The 24,919-nt window shown below is 36.0% G+C and overlaps 2 protein-coding genes and 1 long non-coding RNA gene across 3 annotated transcripts; 2 read left to right on the forward strand and 1 right to left on the reverse strand.

The window, feature by feature from the left end:
- The first annotated feature begins 5,646 nt into the window (after positions 1-5,646).
- On the forward strand, positions 5,647-9,797 carry LOC140955594 (uncharacterized). Its single transcript, XM_073409223.1, has 11 exons — positions 5,647-5,799; positions 5,878-6,302; positions 6,378-6,382; positions 6,540-7,157; positions 7,452-7,744; positions 7,859-8,083; positions 8,120-8,602; positions 8,781-8,891; positions 8,983-9,004; positions 9,067-9,459; positions 9,739-9,797. Exons 1-11 carry the CDS (start codon positions 5,647-5,649, stop codon positions 9,795-9,797), a joined length of 2,787 nt encoding a protein of 928 aa, XP_073265324.1.
- A 1,851-nt stretch (positions 9,798-11,648) lies between these two features.
- On the reverse strand, positions 11,649-23,510 carry LOC118039929 (probable disease resistance protein At4g27220). The gene is given in 9 exon segments (XM_073409316.1): positions 11,649-11,984; positions 12,074-12,895; positions 18,214-18,895; positions 18,897-18,928; positions 19,064-19,528; positions 19,685-22,537; positions 22,811-22,874; positions 23,076-23,139; positions 23,303-23,510. Coding segments are annotated over 6 exon segments (4,836 nt in total). The 5' UTR covers positions 22,487-22,537; positions 22,811-22,874; positions 23,076-23,139; positions 23,303-23,510; the 3' UTR covers positions 11,649-11,951.
- On the forward strand, positions 15,485-17,334 carry LOC118039938 (uncharacterized). Its single transcript, XR_004685991.2, has 3 exons — positions 15,485-15,685; positions 16,282-16,338; positions 17,074-17,334. It is a non-coding gene; the product is annotated as an uncharacterized lncRNA (long non-coding RNA).
- Positions 23,511-24,919: the final 1,409 nt, after the last annotated feature.

Genomic DNA, 24,919 nt, shown 5'->3' on the forward strand with positions numbered 1-24,919 from the left:
TTCCCTAGGTGAACGTAGGACGACACCTACAGAAAAAGAGATGTATCGTGAAGATAAGTGTCAATACGTACTATGATGTCAATGGTCATTTTGCAAAAATATAATGGTGGCCGCTTAAGAAAGCAACAACACAGTCTAATATTCCTCAAGCACTAGCAGCCCTCATGTTAGATAACATTGTAGCTAATATAGAATGGACACCAAACACTGTGCATCCATTCATATGACATGTAAGGTAGATGTACTTATTAATCTTAGAAACTATAAGGGAACAAATGATGTTATAATTGGAGATGGTTCATCATTGCAAATTAATGGTATAGGTGATACAAATATAAAACAGATGATCATTATGTTACCATTAAAAAATATTTTATTTGTTCTTGAATTAACAAGAAATCTACTATCATTCAATCAATTAACAACTCAGCATCCTGTACATTGTGAATTTTCTGATGAGAATTTTTGTGTTAATGACAGAACAACAGGGCAAAAATTGATGCCAGGAGCATGTAGAGGGGACCTTTACCAGAACACCATATTTTAAGTTGCATAAAACACAAACTAACATACACTAATTTAAGGGTTTTTGGCTCAAAATGCTTTCCTTGGACCAAAAGAAAAATAAGTTTGATCCCTAGACAATTCCATGTGTTTTTGTCGGAAAAGGACAAATACAAAGGCTATAAATGCTTTAAGCCTACGAGTAGAGATTTTTTTATGTCACACCATGTTGTGTTTGATGAAATGATGTTTCTTTATAAAGAGTCGAGATCTATCAAGAAGACTCCTAGGAATTCTGACACCATATCAGTCGTTGATTCCTGGTTGCCTTGAAGACGGTCAAGAAGACTCCTAGAGAGATAAGGTTGATCTTAATTCCTAGAGAGAAGGTATTTAATCCTCATAAATGGATCAGAGATAAGGAAAGGAAGTTTCTGTTTGTGATTCTATCAACAAACAATAGAGAAAAAAACACTGGGTGACAAAAGATACAGCTGTTTTGATATTTGTGTATTCAAATGATTGAAAAATATTAAAAAAATTTAAATTTTTTAAAACAGGACTCGAAAAATGGTACATGATGAATGTTAGAACTGGGTATCAAAATCACAAATTTTTTTGAAGAGTTCCAGCAATAAAGGATTACACAGTGCTTCCATAACGAAAGGATTTAGAAGATCAATGCAAGATATTCTCAGCTACTAACAGTTGTCAACAAGTCGATCAAGACAAATACGTACTAGTTTATTTATAATTAATTGGGACTTGTAACATTAACGAACGTCTTTTTTTTAAAAAAAAAAAAAAAGAATAAACATCCAGTAAAAAACAATAATAAAAAAAAAGTCTCTAACTGCGAAGTCTAATTTTTCTCTCCTAGCTAACCATGTTTTTTTGTATAGAAAAATATCTCAATGGAAGTGTATTATATATTGGCAAAGACTGTGAATGGCTGAGGTCTATAGTGACATATATTGGCATTATTAGTTATATAGCAGAGATAAAGAGAGACATTGATAGTCTGTACGTACATGCATGGTTTGGATAAGCCAAGCAAATAGAGATGACGTTTTTTTTTAGAAATGTTTTTGGTAATAATTTAGGGATGTTGTGATAGCAAAGAAGATGTGTGATCTTTTTTCATCACAAAGATTCAAATATCAGATAAGGCTGTGATAAGTTTTAAATTATCATGAATTTAATTTAAAAAAATTGGATTTTAATATCACCAATATTCAAGTTTAACCAAATTAATTATAAATTAAATTTGAGACATATCCTAACTAAAATATTCCAGGTGTAAATAACAGCTCTCACTCCCTCTATCTCTACTAAGATTTATTTTGAACGTTTCCCGTCTTGGCTCGATTACCAAGATCTCATAAAGGCTTTCTCAAAGATTAGTCCTATCACCAACCTCTTTGTTTCCAGGAAAAAAACAAAACGAAGGAGATGGTTTGGTTTTGTATCTTTCTTCTCCCATTTAGAAGATATAGACCTTTGTGATAGATTGAACCTTGTATGGTTCGACTTTTTCAAAATTCATGCAAACCTAACAAGATTTCAAACACCTATAGATTCCAAGGAAAAGACAGTCCCCTCCACAAAGCCAGAAATCAAAATCCCACCCAAACTAGCCCTTAGAGACAACAGGACCTTTGTTGAAGCTCTTTTGGTCCAACAACCATCAAAGAAGACTGTTGTTGCTACCCAATTTTTGACCCATGTTTTGATATATTTTCAAAAAATCCAAAAAAAATTGAGAAAAACAAAGAAAATCCAAAAAATATGTTTTTAATATATTTTCGTCATTTTAGCATCTTCAACGTCGTCTAAAAAAGAATTTAAATTGTTAAAAGTTGTTCCAACGCGTTCGACTTTTCACGCGTTATTTTTAAATCATTGATTTTCCGCATTTGAGTCGACGTTGATATTGCTCGTTTTCAAAAAATACAAAAAAATAAGAAAAATCAAAATTTACAAAAAGAAAGAAGTTGAGGGACCAAGTTGAAAAACCTAGCAACATTTTGCCTATAAATACTGGTTTTCTCAACACATTCAAGGGGGGGCAATTTTGAAATATCAGAAAATACAAAAAAAATAACATAACCCTAAACCTATCTCTACCAAGCCTGCAGCCCCCCTTCCCCCCTTGGTTTTAATTTTTCTACAGGCGCCGGCCACAAACCAAAGCCAAACAGCCCTTCCCTCAGCTTCTACCCACGCTGTTCCCCCAGATTTTTCGCCTTTTCCAGCCACCACAACCGGTTCTCCCCTCCTTTCCCCCAGCAGCCTGATTCAATCTTCTCCCCATTTCTCAACCAGCACCGCCCCCCTACAGCTCATGAACCGGCCTGCCTGATTCGGTTTCTTCTTCCTTCAGCCACTCCCCAAGCAGACCGGCGTCCCTTGAACCGACCTTCAGCCTCCCCATTTCATTATCTCCCTCTCACAATCGGTTCCTCACCAGAGCTTCCTCTCCATTCATCAACACAGCCCTGCCAAAAACCCATTGCCCAGAACACATTTTCCAGCACCTAAACGAGCACCCCACTTCAGATCGCCTCCCCACTTCCCGATCTCCTCCATTCGGCTTCCAATAGCAGCGGCCAGAACAACGGCGCTGCCACCACTAGAGACCCAGCGGCCTTCACTCCTTCCGTCTCTTTCCCCACAGCAGCCAACCCAAGACCAGCGGGAACACCGCAACAGCCACAGACCAGCGGCGCTTCTTCAGCCAGCAACTGCGCAGCCGTTGACCGAGACCACACATCCGGCCGCCTGAAGCAGAGGAGAAGAAGAAGAAGAAACACACGGACTGATATGCAGATAAAAGCAGATCCGAAACCGAGACGAAGAGAAGGAGAAGCAGATCCGAAGAAGGAGAGGGGATGAACTGCAGATCTGAAAAGAAAGAACAAAAAAAAACAGATTTGAAAAACTAAGAAAAAAACTTAAAATCGACTGCCCTTGCTGTGTTTTTTTTGGATTTGCAGGTGAAGAGATCGAAGAGAGGAGGAAGCATTACAGCCCCCCCTCACGCTGCCTGATTTTCGGGGCGGCGCGTGAGCCCACGCGCCGCCAGTCACGGCGGTGCGTGGGGTCCACGCGCCGCTACTGTTCGGGCAGCCTAGAACTGTTCCTGAAGGGTTTCCCAGTACTGTTATGGATTGTTTAGGGACCATTTTGTAAATTTTAAAGTTTTAATGTAATTTTTGTTTATTTATTTTAAATTTATAGTATGTGAATGTATAAGAAAAAAAAGAAGAAAAGAAAAGAAAATAATAATAACAAAGGGGATGTGTGTGTTGGTGTATTTTTTATTTATTTATTTTAAATTTGTATTTGTATTTGTATTTGTATTTTGTGGATGTAAAAGAAAAGAAAAAGAAAAGAATAAAAATAGTGAAAGTGTATGTGTGTGTTTGTATTTTGTTTTATTTATTTGTATATATTTTTAATGATAAAATTGCAAATATATTAAGAAGAATTTAATATTTTGATTGGATCACGGTTAAGAATTATTAACTTATACGTAAGTGATTATTTCTAATTTCCGATGAAAAGACAATTATTAAAACTTCTTTAACACGTGTATGTGTGTGTTTGTATTTTGTTTTATTTATTTGTATATATTTTTAAGGATGAAATTGCAAATACATTAAAGAAGAATTTAATATTTTGATCGGATCACGGTTAAGAATTATTAACTTATACGTAAGTGATATTTCTAATTTCCGAAGAAAAGACAATTATTAAAACTTCTTTAACACGTCAAAGCCACGAAGCAGCTTACCTCAGGTAGGGTGCGTTAGGGGTGCTAATACCTTCCCTAACCACAACCAGTCCTTTACCCGCGAATCTCTGACAAGACCAGTACATCCGGTTTCCTAGTAGCCCGAAATCAATTACTAGGTGGCGACTCCAATGAACCAAATTCAAGCAAACGCAATAAACGAGATTTAAATCGCCAGCCGATGCCGCGCGCTGATTGATGATTTTTTTGGGGTGCGACAACTGTGATGCATGAGTCTACTCAGGATGACAAGGAATGGCTATTGAGAAGTCTAGTCGGTTCTATAGCCACAGAAGTGGACTATGCAAAACTGGAGCATATGGTTTTGAAAACTGTCAAGAAGGCAATTGGATTTCGCTTCCTAGGAGCAAGTCAAGCAGTTATCACCTTTACAGACAGAGAGACTATGGAGAAAGAGTTAACAAATAGTAGCTCTGCCTTGACAAACTACTTCTCTAGTATCAAACCATGGAAGAGGGAAGTAAAAGCAGTGGATAGATTTGTTTGGGTGTCTATTATGGGACTTCCTCTAATTGGCTGGAACCGAAGATGTATTGAATCAATGGTTGAAGATGCAGGCAAGATGATTGGTTATGATATTACAAGTGTGAGTCAAGGTTCACTTATGGGAGTCAAGGTTCTTTTGTGCACAACCTCTTTCACGACTTTAAACAAACAGCTTTCACTGATTCTAGACGGAGAGGAATTTGATATATCAGTCATGGAAATGAAGCCAGGTTTTAGCCCCCTGCTTACCACAATTAAATACTCAATGGATACATCAGGCACTGAAGAATCAGATGAAGAGTCATGCAGTAAAATCACACCTCCAGAAGAGTTTCCGCCAGCCAGTATAAATGAACCAGAAGCTGACCGAACCTCAACAGAGCAACAGGATAAGGACATGCAAAATGACCCCTCTCATTCTCTGCACAAGATACACTGAATCACTCAACAACTTAGACCAAACTGACACAACATACAAAACCTTCTGCCTCTTTCCTGAAACTAAGGAAACACACAAGCTACAAACAAAAAACCAGCAACTGCACATTGCCTCTCACCAATTGTCCTCTATAGAGCCATGCTACGACACCATTAAGGAAAAAATTCAAGTGGCAGAAACCAGCTACAGCAACTCAGATGACTCAGCATTAATATCCTTTTCGAGAGTGGGCCTCGATAAAAAACAAACACAAACTAAATCCTCCTTTGTCCAAGTTACAAGGCCTACCCCAAAACTAACCAGACCCATGATACTAGCACAAAGCCGGAGCCACAATACACATCAGCAATCTTTCTCTGCCTTCATACGTGACCTAGTAGAACCACAAGAAGTAGTGGAAATGGAGTTGGAAGGAAAAATGAAAGATAAGAAGCTTAGAAGAGCTAGAAGGGTTGCGCCTAAATCTTCTTTCAACAAAAAGAAGAATGTGTTGAAAGTTAAATCATTTGCAGCTCATATACCTAATGGAGCACCCAACCTTTTTGCAATGAAGGTAACCAACACCTAAAACAACACACCTCTACAAGACACCACACCATCCCCTGTTATTAAGTCATCCGGCATTGGAAAGAACCATAACTATGCCTCCACGGATGATGAAACCAGTGTCATGCATCTCCATTTACCACCTCTGTTGAACCCTCAAAGCAACCCACAAACATTTTCAGATGCAACCAATGAAAACACAAACGAGAAAAACAGCAAAACAAGAAAACTGAAGTTGTTGCAAGCCAGTGGTAGTGTTGCTAACACTATGGAGGATTGTGATTCTTCCGACTCCTTAAACTCAGGAATCCAACAAGGAAATATTCAGTTTCAGATCACTTGTACGAAGCATCAAGACAATGGGTTTGACAGTGAAAAGGAGACTCAAGAAATGATACAAGATGCCGTGGCTCTAGGTTTGGGAAACCCGCAAGAACTAAAAGGGTTCAAAGAAGGAATAATGAGAAATATTGATAGAGAAGTTGATGAGTGGACATCAGTTAACCAGTTGTAAGTTCTCTATCTTGATAAGTCTAGGCTGCCTTGGTTTTTTGCCTTTTTTATGAATATCTTTGCTTGGAACAGCTGTGGTTTAGGCCTGTCACACAAGCAAAATTCAATCTCGAAATAGGCTTATAAAAAATAATATTGGCATCTGTTTTCTTTTAGAAATAAAGAAAAATAACTGTTGTGACTCCTTCATTAGAAATCTGTGAAATATTGCAACTGTCAAATGGGCTTTTCTAGAATCTATAGGGAAATCAGGAGGGATTATAGCAATGTGGGATAGCTCTGTCTTTGAAGTTTGCTCGGTAGAATTTGGGGGGCAGTGGATCAGCCTATGCGGCACGCATATTCCTTCTTCCTTTACTTGTATGATAATTGGTGTATATACTGCATCTTCAGTGAAGGATCGTGCTGATATGTGGGAAGAAATCACCACTCTTAAGTTTGCTTTCGAACTACCATTGGTGGTGCTAGGCGACTTCAACAAAACTCTACACGCTCATGAGAGAAGTAGTGGTCACCTCAATTCATCAGGTTCAACTTCATTCCACAAATTCATATCAGACTGTGAACTGGTTGAATTCAATTTGCAAGGGCATCGGTTCACTTGGTTTAGGGGTGGTTCTATGAACCGTATTGACAGAGCTTTCGCTTCCCCGGATTTTCAGCTACAGTTCCCGTCTCTATCTCTCTGCCGCTACCCTAGAGGGATGTCCGATCACTGTCAGCTGCTTCTCCAAAGCCCGGAGGTAGACTGGGGGTGGAAGCCGTTTCGTTTCATAAATTGCTGGCTGTCGCACCCTTCTTTCTTAACAGATTTTGAGGCCCTCTGGTCTGAAAGCTGCAAGGAATTTCCAGGTGAGTTTAGTTTGATTAAGAAGCTGGGGAACATGGGAAAAAAGCTGAGACAATGGAATAAATCCATTTTCGGGGATCAAAATCTAAAACTTGCAGACATCTAGAACTCAATCACAACACTTGAAAACTTAAGCGAATTGCGTCCCTTGTCTGAGACCGAAAAAACAAAGCTCTAGGGGCTGAATTCTGAGCAATGGGAGGTTAACAGAAGGGTGGAAGATATGTGGAGGCAAAAATCTCGTCAAAACTGGTGTAAAATAGGGGATAAGAACGCTCGTTTTTTTCACATATCAGTAAGTCTAAGGAAGGGCCGCAACTACATTAGTAAGATTGAACATAATGGCAGTCATCTAGTCTCCTCAAATGATATAAAAGAAGGCGCTGTCAACTTCTTCTCATCCTTGTTTCGCAAACCAACATGTAAAAGAATTGAAATGGGAGGCTCGGGGTTCTCTAAAATTTCAGAAGCCAAATCAATTTGGCTAGAAAGACCACCTTCAATGGAAGAAGTGAAGCAAGCTGTGTGGGACTGTGATGGTTCCAAAGCCCCTGGCCCCGATGGTTTCACCTTTTGTTTCTATAAAAAGGTATGGAATATCATCAGCTCAGAGGTTTTTATGCTGGTTAAAAGTTTTTTCAGAACTGGTAAACTTCCAAAGGGTATCAACTCTTCTTTTGTAACTCTGATTCCGAAATCAAAGGGGCCGAGCAGATTCTCCCATTTTCGTCCGATAAGCCTGATTCACGGGCTATACAAAATAGTGGCAAAGCTACTGTCCACTAGGCTTCGACATGTCATGCCAGATGTGATCAGTGTTAACCAGTCTGCATTTATTGCTGGGCGTCAAATTCTAGACGGGTTCATGATAGCAAATGAGGTTGTCCATGGTGTGCACAGCAAGAAGAAGCATGGCCTCTTACTGAAGGTAGATTTCCATAAAGCCTTTGACTCAATTTTATAGGAACATATTGACACAAGTATGGGATACATGGGTTTTGGCTCACATTGGAGGAAGCTGATATTCGAATGCTTATCCAATTCAAAATTAGCCATCTTGATAAACGGTTCTCCTAGTAGAGAATTTAGTTTGGAGAGGGGTCTCAGGCAAGGGGACCCACTCTCTCCATTCCTATTTGACATCGCAGTTCAGGGATTGACAGTTTTATTCAATAGGGCATCAGCTTCAGGTTACTTCAAAGGCTTACAGACTACCCCAGGACATTACTTAACTCATTTGCAATATGCCGATGACTCTCTGATTTTCTTACCAAATGATTTTCCCTCTCTTCTACATGCCAAGAGGATTCTACGTTGGTTTGAGATCATTTCCGGACTGAAAGTTAACTTCTATAAAAGCTTACTAATAGGTATCAACTTGGACAACGACTACACCTACACCTCTAGCCTGGCGAACTCAGTTTTCTGTCGTAGTGATACTTTCCCGGTTAGGTACCTTGGACTACCCCTTGAAGCCAATCCCAACAGACTCTCTACTTGGAAACCAGTGTTGTCCACTATTAGAGCAAAACTACTCACATGGAAAGGGAATTTTTTTAGCATGGCGGGAAGGTTATGTCTAATTAAATCAGTCTTGAGCTCTCTTCCTCTGTTTTACATGTCAGTTTTTTGCTATGCCAAAGGGTGTTACTAAAGCCATCTCTTCTCTAACCCGGTCTTTCCTTTGGAAAGGAAGCTCAACTTCTCATGGCCTTTTTAAGGTGGCTTGGCACAAGGTAATAAAGGATAAATCTTCTGGTGGTCTCGGGCTGGGATCCATCCACAACAAAAATCTGGCTTTGCTCTTTAAATGGCTATGGAATCTAGACAATGGAGTGGCAGGAGGCTGGTAAGAACACATTCTTCTAAAATACCGACCTCACTTTATAAATGGTATCCCTGAGTTTGCAGGTTCTTTATCTCCAACTTGGCATGGCATTGTTTCGGCAATCTTCTCAACACAAAACATAGCCAATCTTTTACATGCAAATGTTGGGTTCAAGGTGGGTGACGGGAGGAACATCCGGTTTTGGACTGACTCTTGGCTCGGCTCTGCAACCACTCTCCAGCTCTTATTCCCCAGACTTTATAACCTCTCCTTGCAACAAAACACCAGCCTTGCAGATATATACAATTTGACAGATGCATCTTTAAACCTATCCTGGAGAAGAACCTTTCGGCCTCGTGAGATCTGCCAGAGGGAGAGCTTGATCGCAGAGGTGCAGCGTGGTCTCCTTTTCTCAGATGGTGCAGACTGCAAGTTATGGAAATTCCACAGCTCTGGCATGTACTCAGCTCAATCAGGTCGCCTCTTATTTGATAGTCTATTGGCCACTAAAAATAATCACTCCCCTACTCTGCTATGGAATGGTTATGCCCCCCCCAAAAAAAAATGGATGTGTTCATTTGGCTTCTTCTTCATGGAGGTTTGAGCACAAGAAGTTTTTTAGCTGAGAGGAGAATCATTAATTATGAGGAATCTCACTGCCCATTCTGCTGCAAGGAAACCGAGACAATTAATCATCTTTTCCATTGGTGTCCTATAACATGGTCTCTTTGGGGTCGTTTCTTGAAATGGTTCAGGTGCTCAGGTTGTCTGCACAAACACCCAAATCAAAATCTACAGGAATGGTCCGGATTGATTAATGGAAATTTTCAGTGACGTGCTATTACCCTCCTCTGTAAAGGTCTGTATTGGTCAATTTGGATAGCGCGCAACCGCCTAATCTTTGAATCCAAGGCTCCTGATTGGGATATGATTTTTTATCTCACTTTTCACCGTTTGGCTTTCTGGTTGAAGTCCTCAGTTACAAATTTCAGCTATACAGGCTCAGATCTTTTTAGAAATCCTGAATGTATTATGAACTGGACTAACTAATTAAGTCCCTCTTCACTTTGGTCTTTTCTTTCTTCATATTCCCATTGTATTCTATCTTTCGTTCAGCCCCACTTACTTGGTGGGGCTGCTTAATTAATATATAATTATCTCGTTTACTATATAAAAAAACAAATCACCGAATTATCAACCAAGCAAGAATTAATAACAGTGAGCCAAAACCATTTGATACCTGTAGCACGACAATTCATAATTAATTCATTTCATAGTTGATAGATCTTTTGGGTGATATATATATCCATGATAATATTCTTTTATTTTAGATGATAAGAATATTCTCCTCTCAATTTTTCACCCATCAAATCGAAGGCCATCCTTTCAAACTTCAACTAATAAATATCCGTATTCAAATCGGTGCCATAACACTATTTTTTTTCTACAGTTTTCTTTAAAGATTTAATTCATAAATGAGAACGTGGGATATGGATGGAGGTGTTTCCTCTTGGATTGGAAATGATTAGGCCGACCGTTATTTTGGGCAGCTAACACAACCATGTCCATATATATATATATATATATATATATATATATATATATATATATATATATATATATCACTTTCAAAATTGGCAACCCTATCGAAAAAACAAAGAAGAGTGGGGAGGAGAAGGCAAAATCTGAACGAAGTCTTACGCGGGACTTGGAACCGATACCGCCTAGTCTCCCTCTCCCTCTCTATCTTTGTTGTGAGGATGTTATTAATACCCTCTAGACTCTCCATAACTTCTCACTGCCATGCCTTAAGGTTCTCTCCCTTTGTGCTCATCCATTTACAATTCTATGTACTGTAGTCTTTCTTCTCAAAAATATTATATAATTACTATATCATGATGAGCTTTTGCAAGAAAAGTGTTCACTCGTTTTTAGATCTTACAAATCGTCCCGATATTAGTGTTAGTAGTATTGGTGCTGAAAAGCCTTCCTGCAAATGTCAAGGTGTTTGTAGTTCTCCCTCTGGATCAGGACTAGGGTTTATCACAGGTTAGATAATGTTTTTTAACAAAAAAAAAATATATATATAAGCTTTTCAAATATGTTTTTATTTTTATTTAAATTCTAATTATAAATCAAAAGATTTACACATGCATTTAATTAAATACTTCAAGAACCATTTGTGTCAATAATGTAAAAAACAAAGTGTTCATGTGTCTATTCGACTTGTCTCATTGCAGGTCAACTAAACGTAAAAAAATTAGTGTATAGGTGTTATTAACATGTTTTTCAATATCGAGTAAGAAATATAATCGTAAATCAAAAAATTGATAGTTTTTAAAAAATAGTAAATATCATGTGTTAATAAAATATAAAGAAATAATAATAAAAAGTGTTCTACGTATAATAGTTTTAAAAAAAATGTAAAGAAAAAAATTATAAAAAAATAAAGATAAAAACAAAAAAAATGGTACAGTGATAAACCAAGTATTGTGATAAATATTTAAAGTGTAAAAAATAATATTTAAAAAAAAAGTGTAAGGAAAAAAAATAAAGAAATATTAAAAAAAATAAAGATAAAAAATGGTCATAAATAAACCAAATATAAAATGATAAAAATAACAAGTATAAAAAAAATTGTAGTAAAAACTTGTTTTGTTAAAAAAACCCAAAAATTACAATTTTACCACAAAAAAATTAACAAAATTTAAAATTATAATATTTTTACATTAAAACAACATTTCTTTATAGTAATTGTAAATCAATGTTTGGGTAGAGTTGGATATTCATATGTATTGTATTTTACATTACACAGTTTTGACGATGAATTATGAAGATCATTAATTGATTTCTCCTGCTCCTCTCGTCTTCTTCTCCCTCCTTTCTTCCTTTCTCTCCTTTTACTTCCAACTCTAGGAGCTGCACAGGGATCGAACGCATCGGTGGAGCAAGCATGTATCTCAAGCTTTTACGATGATGAACTTTCAGCAATTTGAGCTTTCTGAAATAGTTAAATACAAGCAAAATTAGATACCTGGTTAGAACTTATTTCATGGTTTTCAGAAATTGGAATGGTTGATCGGTACTTACCGTTTGTGTAGACAACTGCTGTATTGTGGTGTTAAGATTTCGACCCCGGAATCCTTTCTTCTCTACATCATTGAAATTAACTCTCCGCAGCTTGGGAGTGCTCAGTGCTCCGTTGGAGAAAAACTTCATCTCAGGACATTGTCTGACAGTTACTTTCACCAGAGATGGGAAATCAAAGCTGTGTTTTTCTGAGCAAAAGCTAGTTAGGCTTGGTAAATCATCAAGCTCTAATGTTTCTAATTTGCTGAAGACAATCTCATCTTTTATTCCCTCTCCCTCGTTTGCTACTATTTCGGTAACCATTCTGCAGTCCAGTATAGTCATTGTTGTGAGTTGCGCCAGACTTTTTGCTGTTGTGGATGTCACCAATTTTACTAATCTTTCGCATCTCCACACAACCAAATCTGTTAGATTTTGGAAAGAAGCACGCGATGGAGCTAAATAAATCAAACTGCCGCAATTCCGTACCCTTAGAGTTTCAAGAGTCTGCAGAGCTTGGTCCAGTTGGGAATTGCTCTTCCATAAATGCTCTAGGCAAGGAAGAGAATGCAAAAATAAGTGTCGTATCGGTGAAAGAACTGTTGCATGCTCCTCCATACCAACAAGTCTAGACGGGAGCAACTCTTTGAACGTACCACGTTCCACATTAAGTCTTTCCATATTAGGGAACCTTGGAAGGAGATCAAATAGAAAAGTTGCATGTGCATCACCAAAGCAAAGTAGGTCGAGAGCTTTGAGTTTGTAATAGAAGTCTTGAGGACATTTCAATAATGCCGATGCATCCTTGCTTTCCAAAAGTAAGTGCTCCAAGTTGGGGAAGATCTGAAAACCAATCAAAAGAAAGCATGCTTGACTTGACGTTTTCTTAACAAGTTTATAGCTGTGCATAGAAAGATCAACTGAACACTTGACTAAATGAATTGTGCCACGTGAGCTCTGGCTTCAGTTTTGTAATGTTATGAATGCAAAAGCTTTGTCAATCTTTCAATAAGAATTCTCTTTTCGCAGAGGGGCAGTGGCTTTTAGATTGAACACATCATACAACATATATATCCCTCAAAAGAAGTCATCATGCTTCATTAATTCACCAAATATTGGGATGTCAACAAATTCACCTTGCTTGAATGGAAACATGATTAATCATAACAGTGATCATAACAGTAATTAAGATTGTTTCATGATTATTACAGATTTAAAGTTAAGTGTTTGATTTTCAGTTTGTTGTTAGAAATAAAAATTTGTTAATTGATTTATTTAATTGATTGGTTATAGGTTAAATTTGTTTAAACTTTGCTAGAAAATCTGGTCAGAATGGTTTCAAGGTTGAAGATGATGAAATTTTATTTTGATCCTTAATTATTTCAGAGTTTAGTCCCTCAACTTTAGAAAATAATAATTTGACCTCTGAAATGTATTTTGGACGTATTCTTATGAGATTAAGAATGATGAACCTCTGTTCGATAATTGAATTGTGTAATTTTTAGTTTAGTCCCTCTATTCTGGAGATTTACAATTTGGTCCCTACACTTTGAAAAAAATTATAGTTTGGTTCCTAAAATGTAAATTGAGATTCTTGACAGAATTTAATATGGATTATGGGTGAAATTTCAATATGGTTATGTATTTCTGATAATTATAGTTTGGTCATCCAATTTTGGTAAAATTACATTGTGGTCCCTACTTTTGAAAAAAAATATCGTTTTAGTCTCTAAAATTAGGAGACTAAACCTGGTGTCTATTATGCATTGGAATCTTTTATTTGGTTTTTTTTTTATATATATTTTGTATATTTGTTATACGTATTTCTAATGATCCTCAATAGGATTTTTGAGTCTTTTATCTATTATTCATTTTAGTTCTTTATTTTATAGGTGAGTGAGATAATATTTAATATACATATAATATAAATAAATATGTATGTTTATTATATGATGATTATGATTAGTTAATTACTTGAATATTTATATATGTTGCTTTATTTTTTGAGTACTCGTCTATTCTTGAATTTGCACTCATATTCTGTTGAATTAAATTCTATTTGATATATATATATATATATATATATATATATTGCTTTGATAATTATATGAATATTTATTATGTCTTGATATAGGACTTGTCAGTAACTTCATGCTAACAGAGAGTAATCATGACTATCAGACCCTACCAAGAAGTTGGGTCCCGGGTTACACGGGTGATCCCAGGTCAACCTAAATCAACTCGAAAAAAATTAAAAAAATATATATTTTAAATTTTAATATTTCATATGAAAAAATTAAGAAATAATTCATGTGAATATAAGCTATATATATTATAAATAATAAAGTTTGAAATTCTTTCAAAAGATTTTTTTTTATCTCACATTGAAAAGATATTATGTTAGTATGTTATCCTTTTAAGTTGAAGTATTTAAGCCAAAAAGGTTTTTTTATCCCACATTTAAAAAACATAATGTTTTTCTTATGAACATAGAGTGTGTGTGTGTGTGTATTAAAGGACTTCAAATTTTACATTGAAAAAATAAAACATTATTCTAGTATTTATATAATAAACTTTAAAAGGGGTTAATAATCAACTAAAAAAAATACAAAACAAGAGGGGTCTCTGACTAGAAGAAAAAACACATTTGAAAAAAAAAAACGAGTCTCAAACAGGTTTTGCCGGGTCACCCGAGTCATTAGTCAACCCAACAGGTCAACCAGATTTTGAAGAGTTTTTGCTTATCTCGATCTTTTGTCTTACCCGGCCACAAGGTCGACTGGCCCGGGGTTTAATAACTATGAGAGTAGTTAACATAAATGCATAATATTCTGCACACCTAACTAATGAAAGAGACATTAACCTGTGCCAACTGATCCTCCGACAACAATTACCTTCAAATGTCATCGGTCATCTTGGAGTGTCATCTAGTCACTGATATGTACTTTATGATAACATGCTTATTGTGTGTGTGTGTGTAAAACCTCTAGGCGAAAAATTATAAATTGACTAGTTTCATGTAAAACAAAAAGAAACAAAATTCATAACTCTCGATCGGGTTATCAGAAAATTCTAAAAATTTGCGTGGAGCCTTCTAATATGATTCCTTAGCTTGGGTTAAAATTTCATAATTTTTAGATAAATTTGGAAAAGTTGACGAAAAATCACAATTTGACTAGTCTTACGTTATTAGGCGTAATTTGAAATCCGGCCATCAGATTGAGCTGAAATTTTATGAGGAACCTTAAAATATATTGAATAAAATCTGGTTAAAATTTTAGGATGAACGGAGCTCGGTAGTGCTAGCAAAGAATAAGGACCGTCAAATAGAAGCAATAAGGCTCATTAAGGGTAAAATGGTAATTTGCCATTAAAACTAAAACAAGGCAGCCCCTTTTTTATTATGAACTGCCGGATGGGCAGTAACAAAAGTGGAAAGAAAAGAAAACAATAAGAGAAGGACGTGAGAAATCAAGAGAAAAACAAGAAAAAGTGAGAGAGAGCTTTGAAACTTGTAAGATTGAAAGACTTAGAACATTAAATTAAGGAAGAATCAAGTGAAGGAAGACATAAGAAAGGTGAGGAGGGCTGGCCACACTAGGAGGAGAAGAAAAGTTGGGAAAACTTGGCTTGGTAAGCATGAAAAATTTAGATTATTACTTGAATGAAGTGTTTTTGGGTTTATTTGAGTAAGTTATCAAACAATGACAATTAAATTTGATTTAATTTCTTATATTCTTGATTTTTGTTAAATTAGGGTTCTTATGAGAATTTGGGGGTTTTGAGAAAAGTAGTAAACATGATGGAATTGAGGTAAATTAGTATAGAAATAATGAATGTAAGTAGCAATTAAGAAAGAAATTGAATAATTTTGAAGAAAAGAACTTGTAATTAAGGATGAGGAAATATAGGGATGAAGTTTTGATTGTTTTATGTTTGAGAAATGATGTTCTTTATCTTATGTGAAGTATTCCAAATATGAACAAGTGAAGAAACATCATGAGAATGTGAAAAGAAGGAATAAATAAATGGTGGAATAGTTCATGGGAGAATTCTTTAAGTGAATTAAAAGAAGAAAATTGATTAAAACTATATGTTGAAAATGAAGTGATAAATGAATGAAAATTTTGGTGTAAACCCCAATTAAATAAAAAAATAAATAAATATTACGTGCTTCAAATTTAGGCACGTAGGAGAAATAATAATGTAGTGCAATTTGATTTATTCAGGAGTTGTTTCGGGAGTAGGGCATCAGGCAGGAGGAGCTGGGCCATCACGAGCAGACGGTAGGTGATTCATCTCTTTCTTTAAAATTCAGAGTTTCATTATTAGTTATGAGTTGTTTATGACATGTTGATATGGAAGAAGTAGAAGAAGAAACTGCTGGTATTATAATGGGGATGTTGGGTGGTTGGTATAGAATTACCGGTTGGTTAGCATGAATTACCGGTTTGTATAGAATAGTATGGAATTACTGGTTTGTATGGAGTTACCGGTTAGATTGGCTATTATAAAGAATAGCCGGATGTTGGGTAATTCGTATGGAATTACCGGTTATATATTGGCTATCGATAGAGAATAGCCGGATGTTGGGTAATTCGTATGGAATTACCGGTTATATATTGGCTATCGATAGAGAATAGCCGGATGTTGGGTAATTCGTATGGAATTACTGGTTATATATTGGCTATTGATAGAAAATAGCCGGATGTTGGGTAATTCGTATGGAATTACCGGTTATATATTGGCTATTGATAGAAAATAGCCGGATGTTGGGTAATTCATATGGAGTTACCGGTTTGATTATTGGCCATTTAAGAGGGTTAGTCGGGTTTGAGGTAAAATTTGTGAATTACATATATTAAACAATGAGTGTTGGTTACAGAGGTCTTATAAGTATAAGATCAATAAATCATGAATGGGTTATTAATGTTGATATATTTTGAAGACTTGTGCACATAATAGCTTTATCATTTTTAATGTGTTATCTTCCTTATTTCTTATTAATGTTATGTATACAGGTTGTTCACGAAGTGATGCGGAGCGTTAGATATAGGTTTTGTGTTTTAATCTGTTTATTTTGCGGGATGTAATATATTTGCTTTATATGTAATTTGTATTATACATAGATTGTAATATATATGTCATGAAGATGTTTGCTTTTGGTACTTATATATGTAAAAAGTATGAGTAAGGAATCAATGGTATTAAACTACTCGAAAAGAATATTTATTAATTATAATTATGCATGTTTAAAAGATGGATGCATGTTAATGTGATAATTATTTCAAGATGAATCTTTTGAATTTATAATTGTTTGTAATTAATGTTTTATATGTTGATGATGTAAGGTTGAGAAAATACAATGAAGTATAGTTATGTGGAAAATTGTATGATGAGATGAGATGAGATATGATCCAGGATGGTTGGATCAAAATGAAAGTTTTGAGTATTGTGATTGAATGAAGTATAGTCGATAACTTGGTAACATCAGAAAACAAAGGAAACTCTGCCGAAATTTAAAAAAAAAAAAAAATCTCACAATCTTCGACATATTATTCAATACTTGATATTAGTAAAGAAATGGTTGAGATTTCATGACATCATAATTTGAGGGTGTTACAGTGTGTGTGTCAAGATAAATCGTTTTGTAAAATATTAATATATAAGATGTATATTAAATATTATTCCCTCATTAAGTTAGTTGAATTACTTCAGGTTGTTATTTTTTGTTACCAGTAAACTTTGTTAAGTGTTCTTCCTTTTTCAGTTTTGGTCAATATTTCTTATTTAATTCGTGAAACTTTCCTTTTAGTTTTTACTCGATATTTTAGATATTCCACTATTACCTTGTTTTAATTAAGTTTGGATTTTAATAATATAATGAGTATTATGAATTATTATTTTTGTTTTAATTATTGATGAGAATTTTTAAACTATCATTTTGTTTTATTAGTTTTGAATAATATAATATTTTAAAAAAATTATGAAATGTCTTGTTATTTTGATATATATTTTTTGAGATCTAGTGTAAGTGGAGTATCTTTACAACACCGTTTTTGCATTGTGATAATAACGGTATAACGGTCTAATGAAAGTTTATGTGAAAATTAGAAAGATGTGGAGCGTGTACGTGCCTGGAATAGGGGTGAGGATCATACCTTCCTAAATGAGAGAAGTGGTTGCTGACCTTCGATGTCCATGTGGTCCTCCCTGCTTGGTTCGTGAGAGCACTTTTTTTCTGAAGGAAATATTTCAATTTTCTCACAGTCATACACCCCAAGCTTTTTCAACCTCGGCCATTCTGATGTATGTATTCCTGGATAGAATCTCTTTAGTTCTGGTAATTTCTCAAGATGCAGATCGGTAACTTTTGGAAACAAAAACTCAGGACCTTCTTCTAGTCCTTCATCCTTTGCAACAATTTCCTCCACTCCACAACCTGCTATCAGAAGCACTTCAAGTTGTGGAAGCTTTAGGGCTACAGAGGCAGGGAAGAGACTTCTTAGACCAGGACATCCCAAGACACGCACAGTACATAGGTTATGGAAGGAAAGAATTCCTTGTGGATCCCTATTCCAAACATGCTTCAGGTGTGGAAGATTCAATAGATGCACATCTCTCAATTGAGTGGCTGTAACAGCAAGTCTTTGTTCCACATTTATGAGCGCTTGGAGATCAAAAATCTCTTCTACTGAATCACAAGCAAATATAGTCAGCCTCTCTAGATTATGGAATCTTCGCAGCATACTGGAAGGGAAAATATTCAGTAAATTCTTTCCACGCCTAACATTCAGCCTCTCTAGTTTGCAAAAGGAATCAGGATGGAGTTCATTGTGCCATAATTAGAAATTCCTTCAAGTCAGGGAATGCAACCTGCAGTAACAATTCCATTCTGTTAATAGATTGCCAACGCCCATTACAAAATATCACCTTTGGGGTAAAACATGGAAACAAAATACACGTGTGAGGCAAGCTCACAAATTAAGCCTGCTTTTGAAATAAAATCACCTTGTCATCGAAGAGAGCTGATTTTGTGTTGTCAGGTTTATTCATGGCAGGGACATCTGCACTTGATGGGATGGAAATAAATTCCTTCAGTTCAGGGCATTTCCCTAACGTCAGCACTTTCAGTGAGTGGCATTTAAGCAAGTTAGTGGTGCAGAATCTTGTGAGTTTTGGCAGACCAGTGAGCTCTAGGATGAGTAGTATAGGGAATAGCATATTGCCTTCTCCGATTCCTTCTGGAACAACTATTTCCTCCATGGACTCGCAATTCCGTATTTCAAGACTTTCGAGTTGAGCAAGACTTTCGACCATAGAAGATGTCAATAAATAGTTTAAATTACTACAATTCTCCACAACAATGCTTGCTAAGTTCTTAACACAGGGAGGCTGCACAGCAGGATGGTCGTGCCATATCTTTTCCACTTTGATGGAGGAGAGCTTCAGGTCCTCCAAATTGGGGAATAAAATCTGCATGCACATATTTTGTTTTATTAAGTTCTTTTTATTTTTCAGCGAGATAAAAAAAAAAAATCAAAGCCCTTAATTTGTCTACTCATGAGAATGGGTTTTTATTTTTTGAGGTTAAAACGACAAATAATAGCTTGTTAAAAGAGCAAACCAGACCTTTGTATTGAAAAGTGACATGGAAGTCCCAAGCTCATTCCCCGCAACAATTTCTTTTGACCTCCCATCCCTTGCTAATAGCTTCTGCCTTCTATTAGAGTGAAAGCTTGTGAACTGAGGCAGACGTTGCAGTGTCAGTCTACGTAATTGAGTGAACCCTATGGGTTCACCGTCAGCAGCATCACTCTCACTTTCCTCAGCAACTACCTCTTCCATGATCTTGCAATCAATTATTGTGATTTCTTCAAGTCGCACAAGTCTTCTTGCCATGGAGACTGAAAATAAATTCTTCAACCTATGACAACTTTCTACCTTCAAAATTCTCAAGTTTCCAAGCGACTCTACCATAAGTTGGCCATGGCAGATCTTCTCCAAGTTATCCAAATTTTCAAGAAACAGTGAGTCCAAATTCAGAAAAGCAGTTCGAGGACCCATCCTCATCGAGTTGATGATAAATTGAACTCCAGGACAATTTTGGACGTGAAGATGCTTCAGCTGACAGAAACCTTCCCCGTCCAAGTCATTGAGGATACTCTTAACACCATTCAGTTCTTGCAAATGAAGTTCTTCAGTGATCTTCAGTAGCGTGTTCACCCCCTCCAACTGAATAACAGTATTGAGCTTGAGTTTCAAAGTTCTTGAGGTTGCATCCTTAACAGACCAGTCCCACCCATCTCCAATAAATATTCTGAACCTATCCAACTTTTGAAAGCTCAAAAACAAGTCCTTGAACATATGATCTGCATCTGTAATTTGCATGTCTAAGGTAATTAAGTTTGCCAGAAGCTTCAATTCTGACAAGCAAGCATTGTTTCTTTCACTGCTTGGTCCTTCAGCCTCCCATTTCAGAAAGCTGTTTCCCATATATAATTCTTCTAGCCGGGTCAAGGAAGAAAGGACATTTGGTGATATTACTTCAAGCCTTTCACAATTGCTCAAATCTAGAAGCAGCAGACGAGTCAATTTTCCTATTTCTCTTGGCAAACAAACAATATCAGAACTGTTTAAGCTGAGAACTTTCAACTTCTTTAGCTCTCCAACTACAGATATATCTTCCAAAACACAATGATCCAAACACAGCGTTTCAAGGTTCTCAAGAAATTGAAGTGACGAAGGCAGTGGTGAAAGATTAACTCTTGTCAGATCCAAGACTTTAAGCTCCTTCATTTCTCTGAAAAAGTTATCTGGTATTTGCAGTGGGGGATCCTTGTTCAGCAGTATAAACGAAGTGAGATTTGGACATTCTAATACTGCAGGAAGATCAGGAATTTTCTGGCAAGGCAAAGAGATTGCAGTGTACTGTTGAAGCACATCATTGGTTGGCCATTCTTTGAATTCATCTGCCACGGTAAGCACATGGTGGTCCCTTGATGCAACAGAGATGGCAAAACTATGAACAACATCATGCATTTTCACGCTTCCATCATTGTCACCTTCTAGCAACAAACAAGAGGCTTTAAGCTCATCCACCAATGTATGCAGTCTGTTTCTTGTTTCTTCCAATGCGGAACGTCCCTTAAACAAATCCAAGCCTATACCATACCTTAGCAAGTTTGAGATTAAAATATTATTAGATCGTAATTGCCCACAAAGCAAGAACAATGACTTGATTTCATCACCTCTCAAATTTTGGTAACTCAGTTCTAGACACGAGTAAACTCGTTTGTCAATTTCATCTTTATCAAACCTTGTTAGCTGTTTCAAGGCGTCCTTCCAAGCATATAAATCTTTGTTTTTCAGTGCCCTCGCAACTGTAGCAAGTAAAATCGGCAAACCTGCGCATCTTTCGGCTACTTCAGCAGCAACAAGTTGTAGACTAGGATTTTTAACAGCAACCCCCACCATCTTTTCGAAAAAATTCCATGCTTCATTTGGAGGCAAAAATTGAATCGGGAAATTTTTGTTTGCACCCATCTCGCGAGACAGTACATATTCATTTCTTGAAGACATCAGTATCTTGCATCCTTCGTGAGGAATTCCAACATCCTCCAATTTAAGTTCTTTCCAAATATCATCAAGAATTACAAGCACTCGCATAGTTTCAGTTTCAGGTCTCTTACAAGTCACTTTCTTCAATCCCTCGCATAGTTGACTTGCCCTTCCTTTATCAGTCTCTGCATCCAATTTGAGTCCTAGCCCATCTGCTATTTCACCTTGAATTCTTCTGATGTCTGGAGTATGTGACACAACTGCCAGAACCACCTTATCGAACAGCCTACCCTCCTTGACTTGTTCAGCAACCTTCAACACAAGTGTGGTCTTCCCCAAACCACCCATCCCATATACCCCAACCATGTTCACGGCACCATCCTTCAATGCATCCACAATAGCATTTACTACAGAATCTCTTGATTCAAAGGCCTCATAATCCTTGACAGGCCCTATACCCGATGGAGCAGCACGGTAAGAAACTCCATCAAATTTCCCTTTTTCCTGGAGATCAACAACAACCGACAACTCCTTCTTCGCTGCTTTACCCAACCGATAACGTATCTTTAGATCAGGACACAAACCCATGAAGCACTTCTTACTTGATTCATCTCCAACAACACCACCTCCCCCTTCAATGACCCCATGAACACTTGTCAGCCAGTTCTCAACATCAACTTCAATCTCTTCCCCATTCCTTCTAGCCTCCTCTATAGAATGAATCACCCTTGTTTTTGCATCTGTCAGCTTCTCAACTTCATTTTTTAAGTTCTGAATATTGGCATTACAATCAATTACATAACCAATCTGTCTCTTAATGGGAACAACTAACAGCTCAGCAACTGTGGCGACAACAGTACTCACAATATCCATGTCCAATGAAACTTAAATCTTTTTCTTGTCTGGAATCAAGCAATCAAGGAACTGCAATGAACAGATTAAATCAAAAGGAAACTTTTCAAATCTTCTGGAACTAGATCAGAAATCAACAGCAAAAGGGTTTCGTTGTTGAAAGTTACATTAATAAAGCAAAAACAACACAAATAATAAACAAGCAGCAAAGCAGAGGCTTTTCAAAAGCATAAAGTAACAAAGAAAGAAAGAAAGCAATCAAGATGAATAGCAAATTAACATCAAGGGATCTCTGGAATCAAGTGATAAAAATAGAAAAAAGGAAAAGTCTTTAAGCAAACATACCTCTTGGTTTCAGCTAATCAACTGAGCAGTGACTTCAGACCACTGAGCAGAGGTGCAACTATTACTGCAAATTATAAACAGCCGAGGTTTAACAAAGCAAAAACAGCACAAATAATAAACAAGCAGCAAAGCAGAGGCTTTTCAAAAGCATAAAGTAACAAAGAAAGAAAGAAAGCAATCAAGATGAATAGAAAATTAACATCAAGGGGTCTCTGGAATCAAGTGATAAAAATAGAAAAAAGGAAAAGTCCTTAAGCAACCATACCTCTTGGTTTCAGCTAATCAACAGAGCAGTGACTTCAGACCAGTGAGCAGAGGTGCAAATATTACTGGAGATTATAAACAGATGAGGTTTATCAGCAGTGAGAAAGCAAGGGAATCAAGTGATAAAAATTAATATCAAGAGGTCTCTGGAATCAAATTAACATCAAGGGGTCTCTGAAATCAAGTGATAAAAATTAGAAAAAAGGAAAAGTCTTTAAGCAAGCATACCTCTTGGTTTCAGCTAATCAACAGAGCAGTGACTTCAGAGCAGTGAGCAGAGGTGCAAATAGTACTGCAGATTATAAACAGCTGAGGTTTATCTGCAGTGAGAAAGCAAGGGAATGGATGAGAGCAACAGTGGATGGCTTAATGATTATTCTCTGTATAGTTGAAAGAGCGCATCTTTCCTTCATAAAAAGAGTGGGAAAAAAAGAAAAAGAACTAGGGGCCCACTTTGGAGAACTAACCGATTGAACTCTGCCGAATCAGCAAGTGCACAACATCCATAAACAGTGAGGAACAACTTGGCTTGCTGTATTGCTACAGAAACTAGGGGCACACTTTGGAGAACTAACCAATTGAACTCTGCCAAGTCCTTGATTATGGAGAAAAAATGAAATCTTTGATCGTTTTTGAAAAATCTGTATTTTATAATTAAAAAAATTATTAATTAAATATAAAAAAATATCCCAACTAATTAAATTGAAAATATTAATCTAAAAAAATAAGAAAGCAACAAGAAAAATTGAAAAAAAAAACTGAAATAGTACTTAATTTAAATCTAAAAATGAAAAAAAGCTAGCAAGCTAATTAGTTTTTAATAATAAAGCTCTTTCAATCTAGTAATCAGATAATATATATATATATATATATATATATATATATATATATATATATATATATATCTTTTTTATTATACTGAATGTGAAATTTTTTCTTGACTGATCAGAACTGGGAAAAAGTAGCATTGGTGGATTATATTAAGTAGGGAGAGGCATGGATTGATTAGCAGACAAAGATCTAAATAATACTAATATTAATAAAGCAAAAACAACACAAATAATAAACAAGCAGCAAAGCAGCAAAGCAGAGGCTTTTCAAGAGCATAAAGTAACAAAGAAAGAAAGAAAGAAAGCAATCAAGATGAAAAGCATAAATAATAAACAGCTTTTCAAAAGCATAAAGTAACAAAGAAAGAAAGAAAGATAGATAGAAAGCAATCAAGATGAATAGCAAATTAACATCAAGGGGTCTCCGGAATATATTGCTGAAAGAAGAAAAAAGGAAAATGATTATTCTCTGTATAGTTGAAAGAGTGCATCTTTCCTTCATAAAACGAGTGGGAAAAAATCTGAAATAGTACTTAATTTAAATCTAAAAATGAAAACAGCTAGCAAGCTAATTATTTTTTAATAATAAAGCTCTTTCAATCCAGATAAAAAAAAATTATATGTTTTTTATTATACTGAATGAGAAATTTTTCAAGATTTAGAAAATCTAAATAAAAATAATTGTAGAAAGTGTCTCACTTCAAATGGTATTTGGAAGACCAAAATGTAATTGTTGTCTAAAATTTCGTCCAATGAGATCTTGTGATGGAAATGGATTATAGCAGAGAAAACAAAAAAGAGAAAAGGATGTGTTCCTATGTATGTTCTGAATCAAATACCTCCAATTTTTCACAGTGATATACACATAATTTCTTTCAAATGTGTCGGTGTCTTCCTGGATAGAATTTCTTGAGCTGTGGTAATGCCCAAAGTAGAAGGTATGAACACTGACTTATTTAAGTTGGTTAGCGTGGGTATGGTTGTTTTTTTCATGCTAAAATATATGTCAATGATG

This window comes from Populus alba, chromosome 5 (assembly GCF_005239225.2).
Source record: "Populus alba chromosome 5, ASM523922v2, whole genome shotgun sequence".
In the NCBI taxonomy this organism is placed as follows: Eukaryota; Viridiplantae; Streptophyta; class Magnoliopsida; order Malpighiales; family Salicaceae; genus Populus; species Populus alba.